Source organism: Mastigoproctus giganteus, chromosome 8 (genome assembly GCF_048544385.1).
Source record: "Mastigoproctus giganteus isolate SK-2022 chromosome 8, ASM4854438v1, whole genome shotgun sequence".
In the NCBI taxonomy this organism is placed as follows: domain Eukaryota; kingdom Metazoa; phylum Arthropoda; class Arachnida; order Uropygi; family Thelyphonidae; genus Mastigoproctus; species Mastigoproctus giganteus.
In genome coordinates, this window is record NC_143582.1 from 210,332,729 (window position 1) to 210,352,001 (window position 19,273).

At 38.1% G+C, this 19,273-nt stretch overlaps 1 protein-coding gene across 1 annotated transcript in view; it reads left to right on the forward strand.

Annotated features, from left to right (window-relative positions):
• Positions 1–19,273, forward strand: part of LOC150082240 (alpha-catulin-like) — a 96,327-nt gene that overhangs the window by 50,692 nt on the left and 26,362 nt on the right. The window contains exons 9-11 of the mRNA XM_090380072.1: positions 8,639–8,731; positions 8,854–9,186; positions 19,037–19,138. Of these exons, the coding sequence (XP_090236198.1) occupies positions 8,639–8,731; positions 8,854–9,186; positions 19,037–19,138 (528 nt within the window). The remainder of the gene's footprint in view (positions 1–8,638; positions 8,732–8,853; positions 9,187–19,036; positions 19,139–19,273) is intronic.

The following is a 19,273-nucleotide window of genomic DNA, read 5'->3' on the forward strand; positions in this document are numbered from 1 at the left end:
GCCAACATTACTGTCAACAAAATTTTCATCATTCCATCAATTCTTCCTTGCTGATTCAAGTTCGTTGTACTCCATATTTTTCTGTATGATTTCAGTCGTTAAAGGCAATAGCTTTGATTCCGTGTCAACATAGCATCAGTCCAAACAAATGAACGGAACGAGTTACTTGGATATTACAGGTGTTCCCTTGGCATGAAAATCCGAGCTAATATAGCAGAGGAGAGCACTAGATTATACATGTTAATAATTAATCGAATAGTTTTTCTAGAATCTGCCTAGCGAAATTATTTATTTAGAAAATTTGTCGCTTCACACTGGTTGTAATCATCACGGAATTAGAGACAGCAAACAAATGATAAACAGCAGCTTCCCTATATCTCAATATGCCTTCCTATGACCTATATTTAATATCTCCTACATTTCTGGTAAAAACAGCTATCACCTTTCCCACCTTTTTGCAATCATATTTTCTATAATAAACCATTATTTATCTGCAGGGGATCCCGTGACTTTAGGTGCTGCAGGAGGTGATTCCTGGGGTCATTCTGAGTGAAAAATATTATATCAACACTAGTCCGATTCTCAACGGTTACGTGACTATGGGTATTTGAAATATAACATGTATTCGAGCGCGCGCGTGTTTGTAAACCGCCAAAACGACTAAAACTGTGAGGCTAAGTTAAGAGTTTTAGGTACATCAGCAACTTAGGCCATATTGCCGCCATATATGTTGTGTCTATAAACTGCGTGTGTATTTTGTGGTCGATTTGCTGTTTGCTGGACGAAAAACCAAAGTTTCCGGGAGAATAAACCATGCTACCCTCGCCTGAAACCGACTAACTCAGCCACGTTTTGAAAAAGGCTCATAAAAATTCCTCGCGTCATTGATGGGATTCAAACTCGGGTCTTTTCCACACGGTATGGGTAGAACGGTGATTCTACCAACTGCGCTACCCAGAAGACAGCTATGAGGCGTCAGTATATTGCCTGAGGTCTGCGCAGTAGCACAATGGTTATAATCACCATCCTCCTCACAGTTGGTGGGAAAGGCGCGGTTCGAATCTTGAAAATGACGCGCAATTTATGGACATAATACACATGGGCTTATAAGTTAGGACATGGTTAGTCTTAATAAGAAATGTCTATAACTGCGTGTATTCTTCGGTCGGTTTGTTGCTTACCGGATGAAAAATCTGAGGGGGTTTTTTGGGAGGGGAGAAAATCCAGGCAAAACACCAAGTGAATCTCGCCCGAGATTAACTATGCCAAGTTGTGAAAAAGCCCCTAAACATCCCTTGCGTTATTGACGGGATTTGATCTCAGGCATTTTCCACTCTATGCGAGAGGGTGGCGATTATCACTGCTAACCGCGAGGGCACGCATGTATGCACATGAAAGTAGTAGGCACAGATATGTTCATGTAAGCCAGCGCATTGCCTTACATGAACATGCGGTAAGTAAACGGTACAGTCAGGTCGTGTGGTGTCGTTTACGTCTTTCATTAAAGAATATGCGCATATGCACTTTGTTTATAGGTTTTGAATTGGTAACGTCAATGCTGCCGTTGAGATACTGGAAAACTCGGCAAACATATTCACGATACCGGCAAGATGGAACATTCTTGCTTTTCAGTTAGAACCCGATATCTGAATGAAGAGTTCCCAGGCCGATGAATATGCCGTGGTGGGACGCTGGATTGGCTACTGCATTCATCGAATCTGTCCTTTGCCTTAGAATGCATAAGTCACATGAAAAAAATGGCGTATGAATGAAAGCACACACAAGAGGTCAACTGCTTCAGTGAATTTTCGATACCGTTTGACACGTTAATAACACTTGTTCTTCGTGAGGTTACGTTCCCCAGTCAAACAAGGCAGACAAACACATCCAAGCTGACGGAGGATATTTTGAACAGCTACTGTAAGTCAAACTATGTAAACTGTACAATGTATCATTTTCCGATTTGTTCCATGCACTGTACAATGTAATGCAATCGTTTGTGCCATACTATATGATGCACTGTACTTTCTTTCCTCAATAAAACTGTTTTCTCCAAGGACAGACCCCAGATCAAGATATATATTCAAACAACCATAAGCGCAATAACCATTGAGAATCAGTCTAGTGTTGAAATAACATTCTTCAATCAGAAGGACCTCAGGAATCATCGCCTGAGGTAAGAACATAAAGTCATGGTAGGCCTGGTATTTCAAAAATACATAAAGTTTTTCTTTATGCTATGTACAAAACCATATCATAAAAATATTACTTAGATATGCCAAAAGAACGCGAGCGCACGGACACACACACACACACACACACACACTACCTGGTATTGCATTAGGACCATGAGCTAATTCACGTGTTGAGCTGCCAGTGGCCAGAAGGCACTGCGTGACATGGAATAAAAAAGACGTTGAAAAGTAACACAGGGAATACTGGATCATTCATATAACAAATCTGCCCTCAATTCCTGGAATAACACGGATAGAGGATTACGCTGATGATCATGGTTTTTCCAATCCATCTCACAGATGCTCAATGGGACTGAGATCCAAGAATTGGGCAGAAAAGTCGCTTGAAGTCGTTCTCATGTTCCTAAAACCATTTGTTCACATACGGATGTTTGCATTTCATCTTGAACGTACCCTTGTCTATAGGAGTAAGCACGAAATACCGAGTTGCCGGGTGTACATGATCCCCAACTATATTCAGATGTGTTCTGGAGTTCACGGTGTCCTCCAGTGGAATCGAGAAACCAAGGATATGCAGGAAAAAAAAAAAAAAAACATGATACCTCTTTGAAATTCCGTGAGCTCCTGTCATTCCCCACTGCCAATGAGCCCATTCGGGTTACACGAGTTGCATACGTCAAAATCATGTGACCTCTGCACATTTTTGCACGTATTGCTGTATACTGTCGATGATTCTCATAAAGTGGACAAGAAATATACACACAACTACTAGTCACAACAATAATGTTAGAGGTTTAACATTACACTTGTACCCTGAAGTATGGAAAAGAACATCGAGACATTCCTTTTAGCTCCCATTCACAGGAAAAAAACGGCAGTGACCTGAAGAAGCTAACTTATTGAATTCACTATAAAAGAAAGATCAAGGAATATTGAGGTCAACAATCAAGTCTCCTTCTTTCTTCAGACAAAGCTAAAACTAATATATTTCTGATAAACTTATAACTAAGAATTTATTAAATGCCTAGAATTAAGGTTCCTTTGTTGATACTACAGTTAAGTTAGAATTCAGTCAATGATGCGGAGAATGTTTCTGGCTTATTTTATAACGTCGAGTTAGTCGGTCTCAGACAAGGATTGCAAAATTTTTTCTCACTGAAACTCGGATTATTTGTCCTGAAAACATCAAACCAACCGAAGAATACGCATGGTCACAGACACAACATATACCGTGCTTCATATGCTGCTCTTCGTGGACTAATGTTATTAGTGGAGTCCCACAGGGTTCGGTGTTGGGCCCACTGTTGCTTTGTATATTTATCAATGATATTGATGAAGATATATCAGGCTTAATGTCGAAGTTTGCAGATGATACAAAGGTTGGCAGGGTTGTTAATGACAGTAATGGCAGTGTGCTACTGCAACAGGATCTAGATAATTTGGGCAGATGGGCTAAGAAGTGGCAACTGAAGTTTAACCTTGACAAATGCAAAGTACTGCATATGGGTAGAAGTAACCCCAGAGAAACGTACCAACTGTGTGGCACTACACTTAAGGTGGTAGAAAATGAAAAAAACCTGGGAGTAATTGTGCAGGCAGATATGAAGTTTTCCGAGCAATGCAGACAGGCTGCCAGGGCAGGTCATGGGGTTTTGTCAATGATATATAGGAATTTTTCTAGCAGGGAGAAGAAGGTGATTGTCCCTCTGTATAAGGCAATGGTCAGGCCACGCCTTGAGTACTGCGTACAGGTCTGGAGGCTTCATTTTAGGAAGGATGTAGATTTACTTGAGCGTGTACAAAGAAGGGCAATAAGATTGGTGAGGGGAATGAAGGGATCCTCTTACCAAGAGACGCTTAAGTTCTGCAAATTGCAGTGGCTGGAGACTAGGCACCTGCGCGGTGATCTGATTGAGGTGTATAAGGCCTTGAATGGGTTGAGCACGCTGAATTCTGATGGGATCCTTCCACTTGTTCAGATTACGAACCTAAGGGGGCATAAATTCAAATTAAGAAAGGACAGATGTACAATAGATGTGCCGAAATTTGCCTTTAGCCAGCGGGTGGGTAATTGCTGGAACAAACTTCCATCTGTCGTTGTGGAAGTTGATAGGTTGAATAAATTTAAGGAGGAACTGGACAGGCATTTGGAGGGAATGGTGTGATTTTTTTTTGGCTGATGCTGCATAAGCTCATACACTTGCTTTCTTGCATCACATGCCACTACTACTACTACTACTACTACTAAACACACACCTAACTAAGCTAAGCAACAGACAACTAGACATCTTGGGGATGGGGAGTCTGATAGAGGTATATGAGGTCCTGAAAATAGTAAAGTGAACGAGAAAGGTATATTTTTACTGGCAGAAGAGAGAAGAAACAGCGGACACAAATATAGAATTTTGCGTGGGGGGGGGGGGGGGTATAACAGAACGCTGAATCTGATGAAGTTTGCTTTCCGGCAGCGTGTTGTAGTTCTCCACAATAAATTTCCTGCTACAGTGGTCGAAGCATAGAGTTCGATAAAGTTAAAAGCGGAATCGAATGGCCATTTTTTGGCGACAGAGTACGTATGAGTGATAAAGAATTTTCTCTCTTTTTTTGGCAGATACAGAAAAAAGTTTGGTTCCTCGTATCTAGCCATTATAAAACTAATACCTTAAAATCAAATGCGCCAGTTCTCTCCTATATATCCTGGTAAATGTAATAAAACTTGACATTAGGCTGCTCATATATTAATTCACATTTAGATAACACAACTTCACCTTAAAGCGAAACTTTTGGGTGACAGTGGTGTTCTCCAAAAAATTTGTTTTTACCGATCGGATATGAAGAAAATTTCAAATTGAAATTTGAATTTTACTGATGAGTTTACATCGATGGTTTATTCTGAAGCTGAGAATGCGCTATACAAGTTTTGTGTTCTATTTGGTAAAGGAGAACACATGAAATTAGGAGGACTGGTTTTTGTAAATGGAGGAATGGTTTTTGTGAATGAAAATCTGTTTTCGAAACATTTACACGCCATTCTACGGAGTGCTTCCACTTGAAAGCCAAAGAAATCACATAAATGTTTTTTTTTTTTTTTTTTTCTTAATTCAGAAATGTGGGAGTTTCGATAATTCACAGGAGATCGCCAACAGTTGGAAGAAACAGAAAGAAGAAAACAGGAAAAGACTGCTAGATAGCATACACTAGGAAAATGATGGAGAGCAGGACATATATTTACAAGGAATAAAGAATTCATCCCCCCCCAGCCCAAGATGCGCTGGGGGGGATGATTTATCAAAAAAAAAAGAAAAAACCAGAAAATTATTTTTTTATAAATAATTTGTAGTTCTATTATATTAAATATTTTTAATTGTTACGATTATTATATTATCTTATAATTATACTGCTACACTAAATTTTTTCTCCAGCTAGTTTCAATGAATTCGATTTTTTTTTCTTTTTTTGCCTTTTTGGCTGTTAGCTGTTGTTGTGATTAATAAAAAATACGAAGTTTTATTTTTATAGCATAAATTAGCAAACTGAGTGTAATAAAATAAAATAAAATTTAAATATGATCAGTAATCGGATAGTCGCTCTGTACTACACATTCCATAAACGCAGCATTCAAAGCATTTATATAAATTTAGTTTTGAAGTTATTTCTGCAATAGTTATTCCGGCACTAACTTACTCGCAATACGAACTTTGATGACGTTGTTAATGATTTTGCTAATAGAAAGAGCCGAAGACAAAATTCATCTTAGAAATCAGTTTAAAAATCTGTTTGTAGAATTAATTTGAATTTTAATGTTGAAATAAAATTATTGAAGTCTATCTGAATTATATTTTTCAGGTTCCTGTTTTTTTTTTTTTTTTTTTTTTCATGGGCCCTAGGCTTAAAGTGCCTACTAGAAAAGACGGCCCTGCACGAGCAGTATTAAATATCGTCTCACCAACATTTCCTTCTTCTTAAGTATGTCGATTAGCAACTTAAGATGATGGATTCTAGGGAATGTACCCATTTGGGATAAGATGTGAATGCAAATAGCTCAACGAACAAATGACAGCAATTATCATTAACGATGTTCACCAGTGCGGCACCAAAAACGTGCCACAATTGATGAGACATGTGCACGCTATTGCGCGACCCAAAAGCATCATTACAATACTGGAACAACCATGTTGAGCCAACTTAGTGGTCGTGCTGGAGTAGTATAAACAAAACTTAGCCAGAACAATATGATTTATATAAGAACCTTGAGATGCCTGAATGTTAAGGAACGCTATCAGCTTGCTTTCTTCTTCAAGAGAAAGTTCTGGATATGTTCTGGCGAAAGCCCACATTTCTGGGCCTCCAGTGTTTTTGAGTGAATATTAAGTTCATCAACTGTCCTTGTAAAGATACTTCATCGAACGAAATCTCAGTATTTATTATAATCAGGACATCAACTTGTTTGTACATTATAGCAACTACAATATCAACTTTTTTATGAAGAGAAGTATTCCCCAAAGGAAATAAAAGCATGTTTTAGACGCTTTGCACATTTTTTTATAGATGATTGAGATCGCCGAACAGAGAATTTCCTTCTTCAAGCACCAGAAGGTGTGAAGCGTGTGATAAAGACGAACGACCTGTCCATTATCTTCCACTGAATTACGAAAGGAATGTGAGGAAACCATGAAAGAATTTTCCTCAACACCACAGCAACCTGTCACTGTCTGCTCCAAAGAAGATGCTTATGTTAGCACGTCCGAGGGTTAGAATCACTTAAAATAAATCGTGTTGTTTTCTTTGTTGGATATACGAATACCATGATAACTATTACGAAAATAAGGCAAATATGCAGGACTTGAATATCTACAATGTCACTTATTAGTTTTCTGATAGCACAGAACTTCAATCTTTCCTTGATTTTCTCCATTTCTGGTTGAGAAAGAACAATATGTTCCTATGGGAGAAAACGAAAAAAAAAAAAAAAAAAAACCTTGTGTTTTCCCTATCGTATTATTATTATTATTTTAGGGTTGCCCCTAATTGAATACATTAACTCGTATTTGTGTCTGTAAATTGCGTGGGTTTTATGGTCGATTTGCCTGTTTTGGTGGGGAAAAAACCCAGTTTCTGGGGAGAAAAACGTTGCTATCTACGCCTGAGACCGCCTAACTCAGCCACGGAGTGAAAAAATTCCATTAAAGTTCCTCGCGTCATCGACGGGATTCGAACCTGGGCCTTTTCCACCCGGTGTGGGGAGGACGGTGACGATACTACTGTGCTACCCGCGCAGACTCCCTATCGTATCGAAGAGGTGTTATTTTCTATGATTTACTTTGTAGGCACTTCCTCTACCGAGAATACAAATTGTGTAAAACCTTTGGAATTATCAGCGGCTCTGTATTCATCTTCTCATTTTAAATCCCTCTTAAACATTGTAGCTTCCGCGGTTAAGCGTTCTTCACTATTTTTAATAACAATACAGTGATTATCTCTCTCTACAAGCAAATATTACTCGTACCTCCTTTCTTTGATTACTGTGATCTGATTTGGTTGTCCAATGCATTTACTCGAACATATCTCCACCCCACATGCTTTTAGCGTATTCAAATTACATTTATTAGATGTCTTTGTTTTCGTAATTGTCTCATCCACCATCATTAATGTTTGCCATCATTTCAGCTTTCTGCTTTGTATTGTAAGGCTCTCATAGTAAACACAGCAGTTACGATCGCAGCTCTTCAACGCCATATGGAAAAGGCCTCGGTTCGAACTCAGGCCATTTCGTTCGATGGGAGGAACTTTATCGGCTTTTTTTCACAACGTAGCCGAATTAGTTGGTTTCGGGAAAGGGGGGGGGCATAATTTATCTCCTATAAACTCAGGTGTTTCGTTCAGCAAATAGACAAAGGTCTATTTGCTGAACGAAAGGTCATAGTCTTAGTTGCTTTGGCACTAATACAGTGCCTCGTCCCCTTGTATTCTAGTATATTATACCACAATACCTCGAAATTATAAAATATCTCATGCTTTTTTTGATCTTTCCAAAATTAAATTATGAAATTTTTATAGTACCATGGCACATTTTCGCTATATCAATTCGATTATAAATTTTATCTTGCTTCTAGCTCAAATTCATTTCTTAGTATTTGTACGCATATTATGTTATTCATATTTATTAATTACTTGTTCTTTGCGCTAATTGAGCAGCTATCCCCTTTTGTTTTTGTTTTTCTTTTTTTTAGGTAGTTAACCAGCACTGCAGTGATTTTTCTCTTAACATCTCTGCTGATGTAATAATTACTGGGTTTTTTTTTTTCATTGTTTTTGCTTCCTTTTATCTTTATGACACTAAAATACCACGTTTTTCAACGGCTGAACTTAAAGCGATGTACTCTGTACGTGTGAAGATTAATATAATAATCACATAAATAAATGAATACACTTTCATATTTCAGGTGTGCAAACTTCTGCACCATGTTGCAAGCTCTGAAACTCTACAAGTGTCTTCCAAAAACACAGAATCATGTCTACAAGTATACGGACCCCAGGTGAGTCGTTGTCTTTTGAATTTTATATACCTGAAGTGGCTCTGCGTAGAGCTAAGTTTAAAATATTCAGTTGGAAATGAAAAGAAAGTATTCTCAATTCCGTTCTTTTTCATATTCTTCAGGTCCTCAGTGCCTGTCACACATTATTCCTACACCCCAGCAGTAAAGTTGCTAGAGAAAATGTTGAAGTCTTTATGGACGTCTGGAGATCGCTTGTGAATGATGTGGCTACCCTTGCTCAAGAGGTCAGTGATTTGTGCAGTCGAGGAAACACAGGGAGAAACGGAAATGATGTTATAAGTAGTAGTGGGGGAGGCGAAGCGGGTATGGTGGTCAGTGAAACTGTTGGAAGTGGAATTGATAGCAACCCTATTGTCAGAGGTGGAGATCAAAACATAGAAGGTGATACGAATCTATCAGAAAGACCTCAATATTTCTCTGTTCCTGAACCATCTGTAAGTGCACATAAAATCAACTTAGCTTTATTAATTTTATGTGTAATTTACTACTTGTAAGAGAACTAGTAAAATTTTAACGTTTTAGCTTTTATTTTTTTTTAAACTTTTTACAGCATAGCAAAGATTTTGATTTAAAAATGAAATTTTTTGAATCAAAACATTTACAAAAGCTATCTACCGTTATTTAAAAAAAAATAAATATACAAAAAGCAAATGTTTAATTTTTTTTCTAAATGCATTTTCTAAATAAAATTAATTTAGAAAGTTTCTCTTGGAAATTAAATAAAAACACGGAAACTAGCGTTGTTTTAATTTTTTTTTTAATTTCGTTAGAATGGATATAATTTGCATACCTTATGGGGTGTAATTGGATGTAAATAATATTATCTTATTTGCGAACTGGCACGAATGCAAGGCTGCCGATTTCTGGACGAATGCAAATTATGCAAATATTTTTACATGAAATTTACAAATACTGTATAATTGTTAGTGTTTATCATTCTGTCCTTTTGTGTAATGAAAAAGAAACAGTCCGTCCTTTTAGCTTTGGGCTCCATGTTTAGACAGTAAAGAGAACAATTTTCCTTCTAATTCTGAAAACTACAAAATGAAAAACAGGAGAATAGAACATCTCCACAAAATTGTAGACTCCCGAGTTCATTCAGGTTTCAGCAAGCAGCGACCAGGAACAATCATGGCACTATTTTGACCCCTAGACAATCTGAGATGTGAATCGAGATTAACTGGATCCTACTGAAGTGAGAAAGTTGAAAATTCTTCATTAACCCTTTGCTTAATGCAGGCAGCATGGAAACCCTGCCGTCATGGGTAGCACAGTTGGTACAATTACAGAATGTGTGTTAAACACCAAAGTAACTAAGGCTATGAGGCCGTGGTCGATTTCCCTATTTACATTATAGGAGAAAGACTACACATCCCTTACCTGAGACCAGTTAACTCAGTCACATTGTGAAAAAAAAAGCCCAAAAAATTCCTCGTCACTGGCGGGATTCGAATTCGGGAATTTTCCAGCTGGAATAGGGAGGACAGTGATTATATTCACTGGGTTAACCGCGAGGCCAAGAAAGTTACTACTATAGATAAAGGAATGGTTCACTGGCAGACGACAGAGTGTGGTAATAAATGTACACTGCTCTTCTTGGATTAATGTTATTAATATAATCCGTCACAGTTCAGTATCGGGTCCCTTACTGCTTTATTAGCGATACTGATGAGGGCTTATCAAGATTACTGTCTAAGTCTGCAGATGATACAATTATCAGCAAGGTGGTTAATGACAAGAATTAAAGGCATACTAATGTAACAATTTGTATAAAAGTTATATACATAGCACTTCTACAATCTAACGGAATCTCCCCTGATTCCAAAGATGCCCTCATAATTAACCTCAATGGTTCAATACACTCCCTCGCGCTCTCCCTCAAACTACAGGGTATATGCCATCAACTTCGGGATCTTTACTCGCTTTTATGCTCAAAAGTTTTTCTAATAAACAATCATCTGTAATCACATCACTAATTTAATATGGCTCAGCCTCTTCTCAGCATGAAGGGTCTTTCGTCAGTAAAAATCGATGTACCTATTCAATTCATCCGCAACATCAGCTGGCTTATCTAAGACTTTCCAACACCTAGTGTACAAGGGTCCGATCTCATTAGTCTCCTTCCTGTTGTATTCACATACATGAAAAATTCCTTGTCTCCATTCTTTGCTCTCTTAGCCAATGCTTTCTCATACGCAGCCTTGGCCTCCCTGACCTTATTTGTGGTACTATTAACTACAGATCAACTTGTACCTGTTTAGGCTTCAGTACTTTCCATCGCTCTGTAACTGTCCCATGCTATCTTTTTCTGCTCTATTTAACCAGCCAGCACCGCAGTCATCCATTTCGGTGCCCTCCTCCTGCAATATTTTCTTAATAGTGTATGCGTTCACGGCTTCTGTGTTTTTTGCTTTAAAAGTGTTCCACAATTAAAATGAATCGCCATCCCTCGGCAATCCGCCAAATTCACAGATGCCATACAGCACCTTAAACTGTCAAAATCCCCTCTTCTGAACTTAAAACCTGTGCCTTTACTTTTAATTATTGCAACATCTTTCTTTATCTTCCAACTGACGATTGCATGGTCACTTTCTGGCAATGATTCCTGTAATTTAAGCCCTGTGATGTCATCTGATTCGTTAGTAATGATGAGGTCAAGAATATTCTCACCCCTAGTACTTTCTCTAACATGCTGGTACAAATAATAATCATCTAGTTTATTTTAAAAAGTTTTTCTCCATGATGAGTTTCCCTGCCACTTATCTGTGGGAGGGAAACTCACAATCTGGGGCAGATTAAAATCACCCATAATAACACATCCACGCTGCTTGCCCATTTCATTTCCATGTAAAGACTCTTGTCATGTTCTTCACAATCTTCTGGTCTCTAGATTACTCCCACTCTCGTTGTTCCTTCGCTTCCGACTAACTCACATCACACAGATTCTATGTTGTTGTTGTTGTTGTTGTAGGGTTTTAGGAGCATCGGTGACTAAGGCCATATTGTTCCGTGTATATTGTCTGTAAATTGCGTGTGTTCTAAGGTCGATTTTATGTTTTGCTGGACAGATTCTATGCTGGCAGACTCAGCAAAAGCTCTTTTCGCGCTCAGGCTGCTTTTGATAAGAAGCATAAGCCCACCATCCCTTCTGTCTTTCCTTTCTTTCCTAAATACATTATACATACCGTAGTGGAACTCATCATCACCAATTTCCGGGTGGCACCAAGTTTCTGTTAGCCCTATTATATCAGCATTAGTTGTCCTAACCAGGAGTTCAAATTCAGCCATTTTATTGACGACACTCCTGACATTACTATAGACACAGTTAAGACTAAATAATCCTTTACACTTTACTACTCGGACACACCCCTTGAAGTTATTTAGGTTTGTATTCCAAGCTTTATCTTCCCACTCATTTGAAACACTGCTAATCTTGAACATCTTATCGACATCGACTGTTGTGGCAACAAACAAGAATTCATGTTATATAAGAATTTTTCCAACAGGGACAAGGAGATATTAATTTCGTTACATAAGGCAATAAACAGATTGCATCTTTAATACTCCATTCAGGTCTCGACGACTCATTTTAAGAAGGATATGGATTTGTTGGAACGGGTGCAGAGAACAGCAATAAGATTAGTCAAGGAACAGTAGGGTAATAAATAAAGGGTACTCTTACCATAAAAGACTTTACTTCTGCAAATTGCAGGTTGGTTGGTTGGTTTTAGTAGGATTTTAGGCACATCAGAAATCAGGCCATGTTGCGCTGTATAATATATTAAAAATTACAGAACAAAGGCAATTTACAAATTACCTTTGTTCTGTGGTCGGCAAACTGCAGCGTTTGGAAATTAGACAGTTGAAAACCTGACTGAGATTTTTACGGCTTTAAATGGATTGAGTAAACTAAATGTTTATGGCATCCTTACTCCTTCGCAGTACACACATAAGTGGACATAAATTTCAACTGAAAGTGGAAGGTTGTAGGATAGATGAGGGAAAATTTGCTTTCAGCCAGAAAGTAATTGACTACCGGAACCAGCTTTCAGCGTGTATTGTGGAAGTGGACAATTTGAATAAATTTAAAGAAGAATTAGTCAAATTATTATAAGGGACGGAAAAATTAGGTGGATTTTTTTTTTTTTTTTTTTTTTTGGCTGATACCATATATGTTTGCTTTCTTGGATCATTTTCCGCTACTACTTATTAATATTAAATACGAAAATAACCTAAAGGGATTATGGAGATTCTGATCACGATGAAGAGATAAATTTGAAAAAACTGATACGGAATTTTGACAGTCACTTAATTCGATATTAGTTTGAACTAATACAGAATTGTCTGCTTTAATAACGCAATAATGTTAATAACACCACTCCTAAACCAGCTGTTGAACTGCAATGGAAATGACTTTACCAAGGCAATGTACGCATTCGGTTCCGTGGTTCTTTGTTCCTTCAATTAATTTTATCTCAAGGCATTTAACATAACTCGTCTTTCTATAACAGATAAATTAATTTGAAGGTATTTCCGTACAACTTATCTTACGGGCTCAGGAACGGGGATAGGCAAACAAATTAGAGTATCAACGCAAATTAGACTACGCAATTGGGTTTCCTTTAATAAGACAGCGAATCGTAATTTAACAAGCATACGAAGAGAAGAATAAAAGATAAGTAAACAGATGCTCCAAAATGAGGAGTATTGATCGCATCGTCCAGCATCCACAGTAACAAGATAGGAGAAAGACAGTTAATGAAACTACCTATTACAAGGAAGGACAGAATATTGGCCCTGAAAAATGATCGTTAGTACTGCCTAAGAGGCAAAACAAATCATGCTGGGTCGAAACAAATTAATATTTCATCATGCTCTTTCTGAAGTTTGCAAACTTCTCAGCAAGAATAACAAAGGCTCAGTCTGATATACTGTAAACGGAGAAAGGAGGATTAGCATTTCATAATAGAATCGAGTATTAAATTTAATCTTTTACTGCTGCGCCATCTATGGGAAGAAAGTACAACTATTTCATAAATTAAAACTAATGGGAAATCCATTTTTCACAATCATCGCAATACTGTATATTATTATCTTTAAATGATTTTGCTGAATTTGATAAGTTGCATGTACGCATTCTTTCAGAAAATACATTATTAATAATTAAGAAAATACATCATTCTCGTCACAATACTACCTTTTGTACCTTATTCTACCCCACGGTGCCTTCAAATATTATTAGCATATTTAGTGTATCCGACTCAAAAAAAAAAAATAAATAAATAACTTTTCGGTGGAGAATTAAGTCCCTCTGGGGCTCCCTTTGACTTTGGGAAAACAAGATTTTGGGATAACGTCACCCACAGCCGCACCACCCACATGGGCTTTGTGGGCACGACACATGACGTTGTCGCTGTTGGATTTCAGGCGCATCAGTAACGTAGGAAACTTTGCGCCATTATGTATTATCTTTATATAAGTGTGTGATCAGGGACGAGCCCTCGCGCGTAGCACAGTTGATATCATCATCGTTCTCTCTACACCTAATGGAAAGGACATTAGTTCGAATCCCATCAATGACGCAAGGAATTTTTATGAGCATTTTTATCACAATGTGGCTTTGTTAGTCGATCTCAAAAGAGATTAACACGATTTCTGCTACCGAAAACTCCGGGTTTTCGTCTAACAAACAGGCAAATCGACCACAGAACTCAATTTACAGGCATAATATATATATAGTGCAATACGGTCTAGGTCGCTGATGAGCCTAATAATACTACTACAACTAGTAGTAGTAGTACTCACAGGACGATTTGCATGCCATTCGGATGAAAAACTCGGGATAACTCGCTGAAAACAAATAAAAAATAAATTTTCTGTTTATACTCCGGCACGACAACCAAGTCAGTAGAGTTTACAATAAATCGTCAATACAAATATTTATCGTATTTAGTAGTCACGGGCTGACGTTATCTACGTGTAAACAAACTATCGGAAATTGTGGATACCATGCAGCAGCGACAGAAGCCAGGGCTTCCACAAATTATTATTATTATTATTATTATTATTATTATTATTATTATTATTATCCATATGATGCAAGGAAGCCTGAGGCTTATGCTGCACCAGGAAAAAAAAAAGTTCCCAAGTAACCCTGTGAGAGAGAGAGAGAGAGAGAGAGAGAGAGAGAGAGAGAGAGAGAGAGAGAAAGAAAGTCAAAAGTAGAAGGGAATCACCAAGAAAGAGAAGAATGATGATATCCGGCTCAGGACCCTGGGTGTGCCAAGCCCATACTCACCAGATGTGTGCATGAACCAAATGAACTGAACAATCTAAATCCAAAGTCGAAATAACACAAAGAGTAGTAGTAATAGTAGCAGCATCAGCAACTAAGGCCATATTGCTCCGTGTATACTATCTGTAAATTGCGTATGTTCTATGGTCGATTTTCTGTTTTCGTAACGAAAAACTATGACGCCCTTTCGTGAGGCCAACTAACTCAGCCACGTTGTGAGAAAAGTCCATAAAAATTCTTCACGCATCGATGGGACTCGAACGCAAGTATTTTCACCCGATGTGGGGAGGACGACATGCAGAGAATACTGTAATTAATTACTGTATTTCAATTCCTTAGAGAAGGAAAACTGGTATTTTTTTATTTACGAGAAACAATCGCATTTATTCTTGTTTTCAATAAAAATTATATTAAGCAACTGAGGAGCGTTAAGCCACCTAACTTTGCACATTGCACCAGACTTTAAAAAAAGTTGCAAAACGTTGAATCCATCATAGGGTACCTTAAAGATATCTCAGTGGCTCAACTTTTTTTTACTCATTGAAAATTATCTATAATACTGTATATATTATTATCGCAGAATTTTGACATATATATTATGCGAACATATATATTATCGCAGCATTTTGACGATCGTTATCATCCTCGTGGACAGTAGAACTGGTAGAACCGCCTTCTTCCTCACACTGGGTGAGAAAAAAATGTGAGTTCGAGTCCCGTCGATAACGTGAGGAAATCAAGGTTATTTTTCACAACGTGACTGAATCAGTCGGCCTGTCGTATAAAAGTTATTTAATATATCCAAACGTTAGCATTAGCATTAGTTGAGGCATATGATGCAAGAAAGCAAGCTTATATAGCATCAGCCAAAAATAAAAAAAGAAAAAAAACCCTTCCCATTTCACCCGTCCGGTCACTCCAAATGTTTGTCTAGTTCAGCCTTAAATTTATTTAAGCTATCAACTTCCACAACAGATGGAAGTCTTTTCCAGCAATCAACTACCCGCTGGATAAAGGCAAACTTCCGTACATCTATTCTAGAACTGTCTTCCCTCAATTCGAATCTATGCCCCCTCAGGTTCTTAATCTGAGCAAGCGGAAGTATCCCGTCAGCGTTGAGCCTGCTCAAACCTGCTCAAGCCTTATACACATCGATCAGATCACCTCGCAGGTGCCTAGTCTCCAGATGCCGCAACTTGCAGCACTTAAGCCTTTCTTCGTAAGTGCAGCCCTATGTTCCTCTCATCAATCTTGTTGCCCTTCTCTGTACTCGTTCTAGCAACTCTATATCCTTCCTAAAATGAGACCTCCAGACCTGTATACAGTACTCAATGTGTGACCTAACGGTAACCATTGCCTTATACAAAGGGATAATCACCTCCTTGTCTCTGCTTGATATATAGCAAAATTCCTACATATCATTGACAAAACTCCATGACCTGCTCTGGCAGCCTGTCTACACTGCTCAGAGAACTTCATATCTGACTGCACAATTACCCCGAGGTCTTTTTCATTCTCCACCTCCCTGAGTGTAGTACCACACACTTGCTACGTTTCTCTTGGGTTACTGCTACCCATATGGAGTGAGTACTTTGCATTTGTCAATATTAAACTTCAGTTGGCACTTCTCACCCCATCTGCCTAACTTTTCTAGATTCTGTTGCAGTAGCATACTGTCTTTACTGTCATTAACAACCCTGCCAACCTTTGTATCATCTGCAAACTTGGAATTAAGCTTGATATACCTTCATCGATATCATTGATAAATACACAAAACAATAATGTGCCCAGCACCGAACCCTGGGGGACTCCGCAAATAACATTAGTCCACGTAGAGCAGTGTCTATTTATTACCACTCTCTGCCGTCTCCCATTCAACCGTCCCTTTATCCATTGCAGTAACTTGCCCTTAATGTCATACCGCTCCAATTTGTACAGCAGTCTTCCATGTGCAATAGTATCAAAAGCTTTCCTGAAATCCAAGTATATGATATCAAAATTATTTTTTGCATCCAGTTCCTTTGTGACCACATCGTAGTGTCCAATCAAATTGGTCAGACAAGACTTCCACTTAACAAACCCATGCTGTGTCTGAGCTATTACTGCTGTCTTGTCTAGGTGATCCTGTAATTCGTTTTTAACCATGACTCTATTATTTTCCCTTCGCACGACTTAGTAAAGTTGTGCGAAGTGGTACTACATGCTGGTAAACCATTCTTTGAATGTCATAGAAACCAAAAAAAAAAAAAAAAAAAAAAAAATTATAACCTTTCCTGCAGAAGCCACAACTTTTGTTTTTTTTCCGTGTTGGCAATGGCAAAAAAAAAAAAAAAACAAAACTATTATTTTTAGGCCACCTGAATAATTAAATTCATCTGCCGTGCTGTGTGTCCTTTGTCTGTTAACTGCGTGTGTTCTATGGTCGATTTGTCTATTTTGCTGGAGGAAAAACCCCAGATTCTGGGGAAAAACCTTGCTATCTACGCCCGAGATCGACTAACTCAGCCACGGAATGAAAAAAGCCCATTACAGTTCCTGGCGTCATCGACAGTATTCGAACCGGGGCCTTTTCCACCCGGTGTGGGGCGCACGGTGACAATACCACTGTGCTACACGCGCAGACTGTTGGCGATCATAAAGACTTGCAAACAGAGCTTTGTTGCTCTGGGTCGAAATGATGAAGCCATGTCTCATCCGCCGTTATCACTTTATGCAAAACCTCGCCATCTTCAGTAACCACCCGTTGCAGCTCTTGACAACAGCAAGTTCTCCATGAGAACTTGCTGTTGCTCTGGTGTGAGTAGTCTTGGAACCCAGCATGCACAACCACGTGTCATATGCAAATGGTCATGGAGAACACCGTGCGTGCTTCCTACTGATATTTTCAACATGCTCATTTGCCTTTCTGTTATACTGGTCTTAAATGCGATTATGCTTTCTGTAGTGAGAGCAGTGGGTGGAGCTCCAGGACCGCCGATTTTTTTGATCGAATCACATCCATCTTTAAAACATTCTAAACCACCTGAGAGCTGTGCTATATGGAAGCGGAGATTCACAATAAGCGCTTAACATTTCATACGCTTCAGCTGATGCTTTCTTGAGATGGAAACAAAATTTATGGGTAGCATACTGTTTCTTCGTGTGTCACGAAACTGGACAGGCATAAATTTGACCGACCGCCAAGGTCACACTGCGCGCATGAGTCAACTGCGCAGTTACTACGTGATGAAGCTTGGTCTGGTCTTAAATTCCGCAGCTCGGCTAGAAATAAGTAGTACTGTTGTTGTTCATGAAAAATTATGATCATTCTTTATTGAACAGCCCTCATATTTAAGCAGTTAACACCCTTATCTAAACTCTTTAGAAATTTCTTCATTAATTTTAATTTGATATGAAGAGAAGTTAATAGGACTTTCACTGGATCCATCACTCTTTCGCATTCCACTGTTTTCTAGTCCAATGTTGACTCTACATTGGACAAAGAAGGGCCTTTTGCAGAGATGGATCTCTGCAGAAGCTGCATAAGTTCTAACCAGTGGGTGAAAGAGGAATCATTAGAACATGCGATTTTCTAGGCTTGAGAGATGGTCATCACGATGTAATGAGTTCGGGAGATCAGTGAACTTTCGAAATTGCTCAACTGCGAAAGGCAAACGAAAAGTAAAAAAAAAATAGATATTTAAGAAATTGTTATCAGTGTTATTTATAAAGAAGTACAGCTAAAAACGTGTTAAAATGTGTTACATAATAATAATTAAATTTTTGTTTCTCAAAAATTGATTCACCCTTTATTTTTGATTTTACAGTATTTTTTCGGTCATTTTATGATGCGTTAAATGAAAATGTTACATTAATTTTATATATTAGTCGTTTGGTGAAACGAAATCTGAAAAAAAAAAAAAGAATATTTAACTGTTTTACTAAAATGTGAATTTGTAATGGCTGTTATGAGGATATCTATATATCGATGATTTATTTTTTATTTACAGAGGCAACATTCCGCAAATACTATCAACACCATGAAACCTGCCCAGCCTGTCCAGCCTATCCAACCAACCCAGTCAACACCGCCAACTAAATTAGATGCCGAAGTATGTTTAGTTATTATTTTAATTTTCAATTTAATATTTTAATTTTCATTCATTTTTGACATTTTTGAGAGCAATGTGTACCAGAAACGCTGAAAACATCAACGTCACTACAGATACTATTTTTAATGATCACGA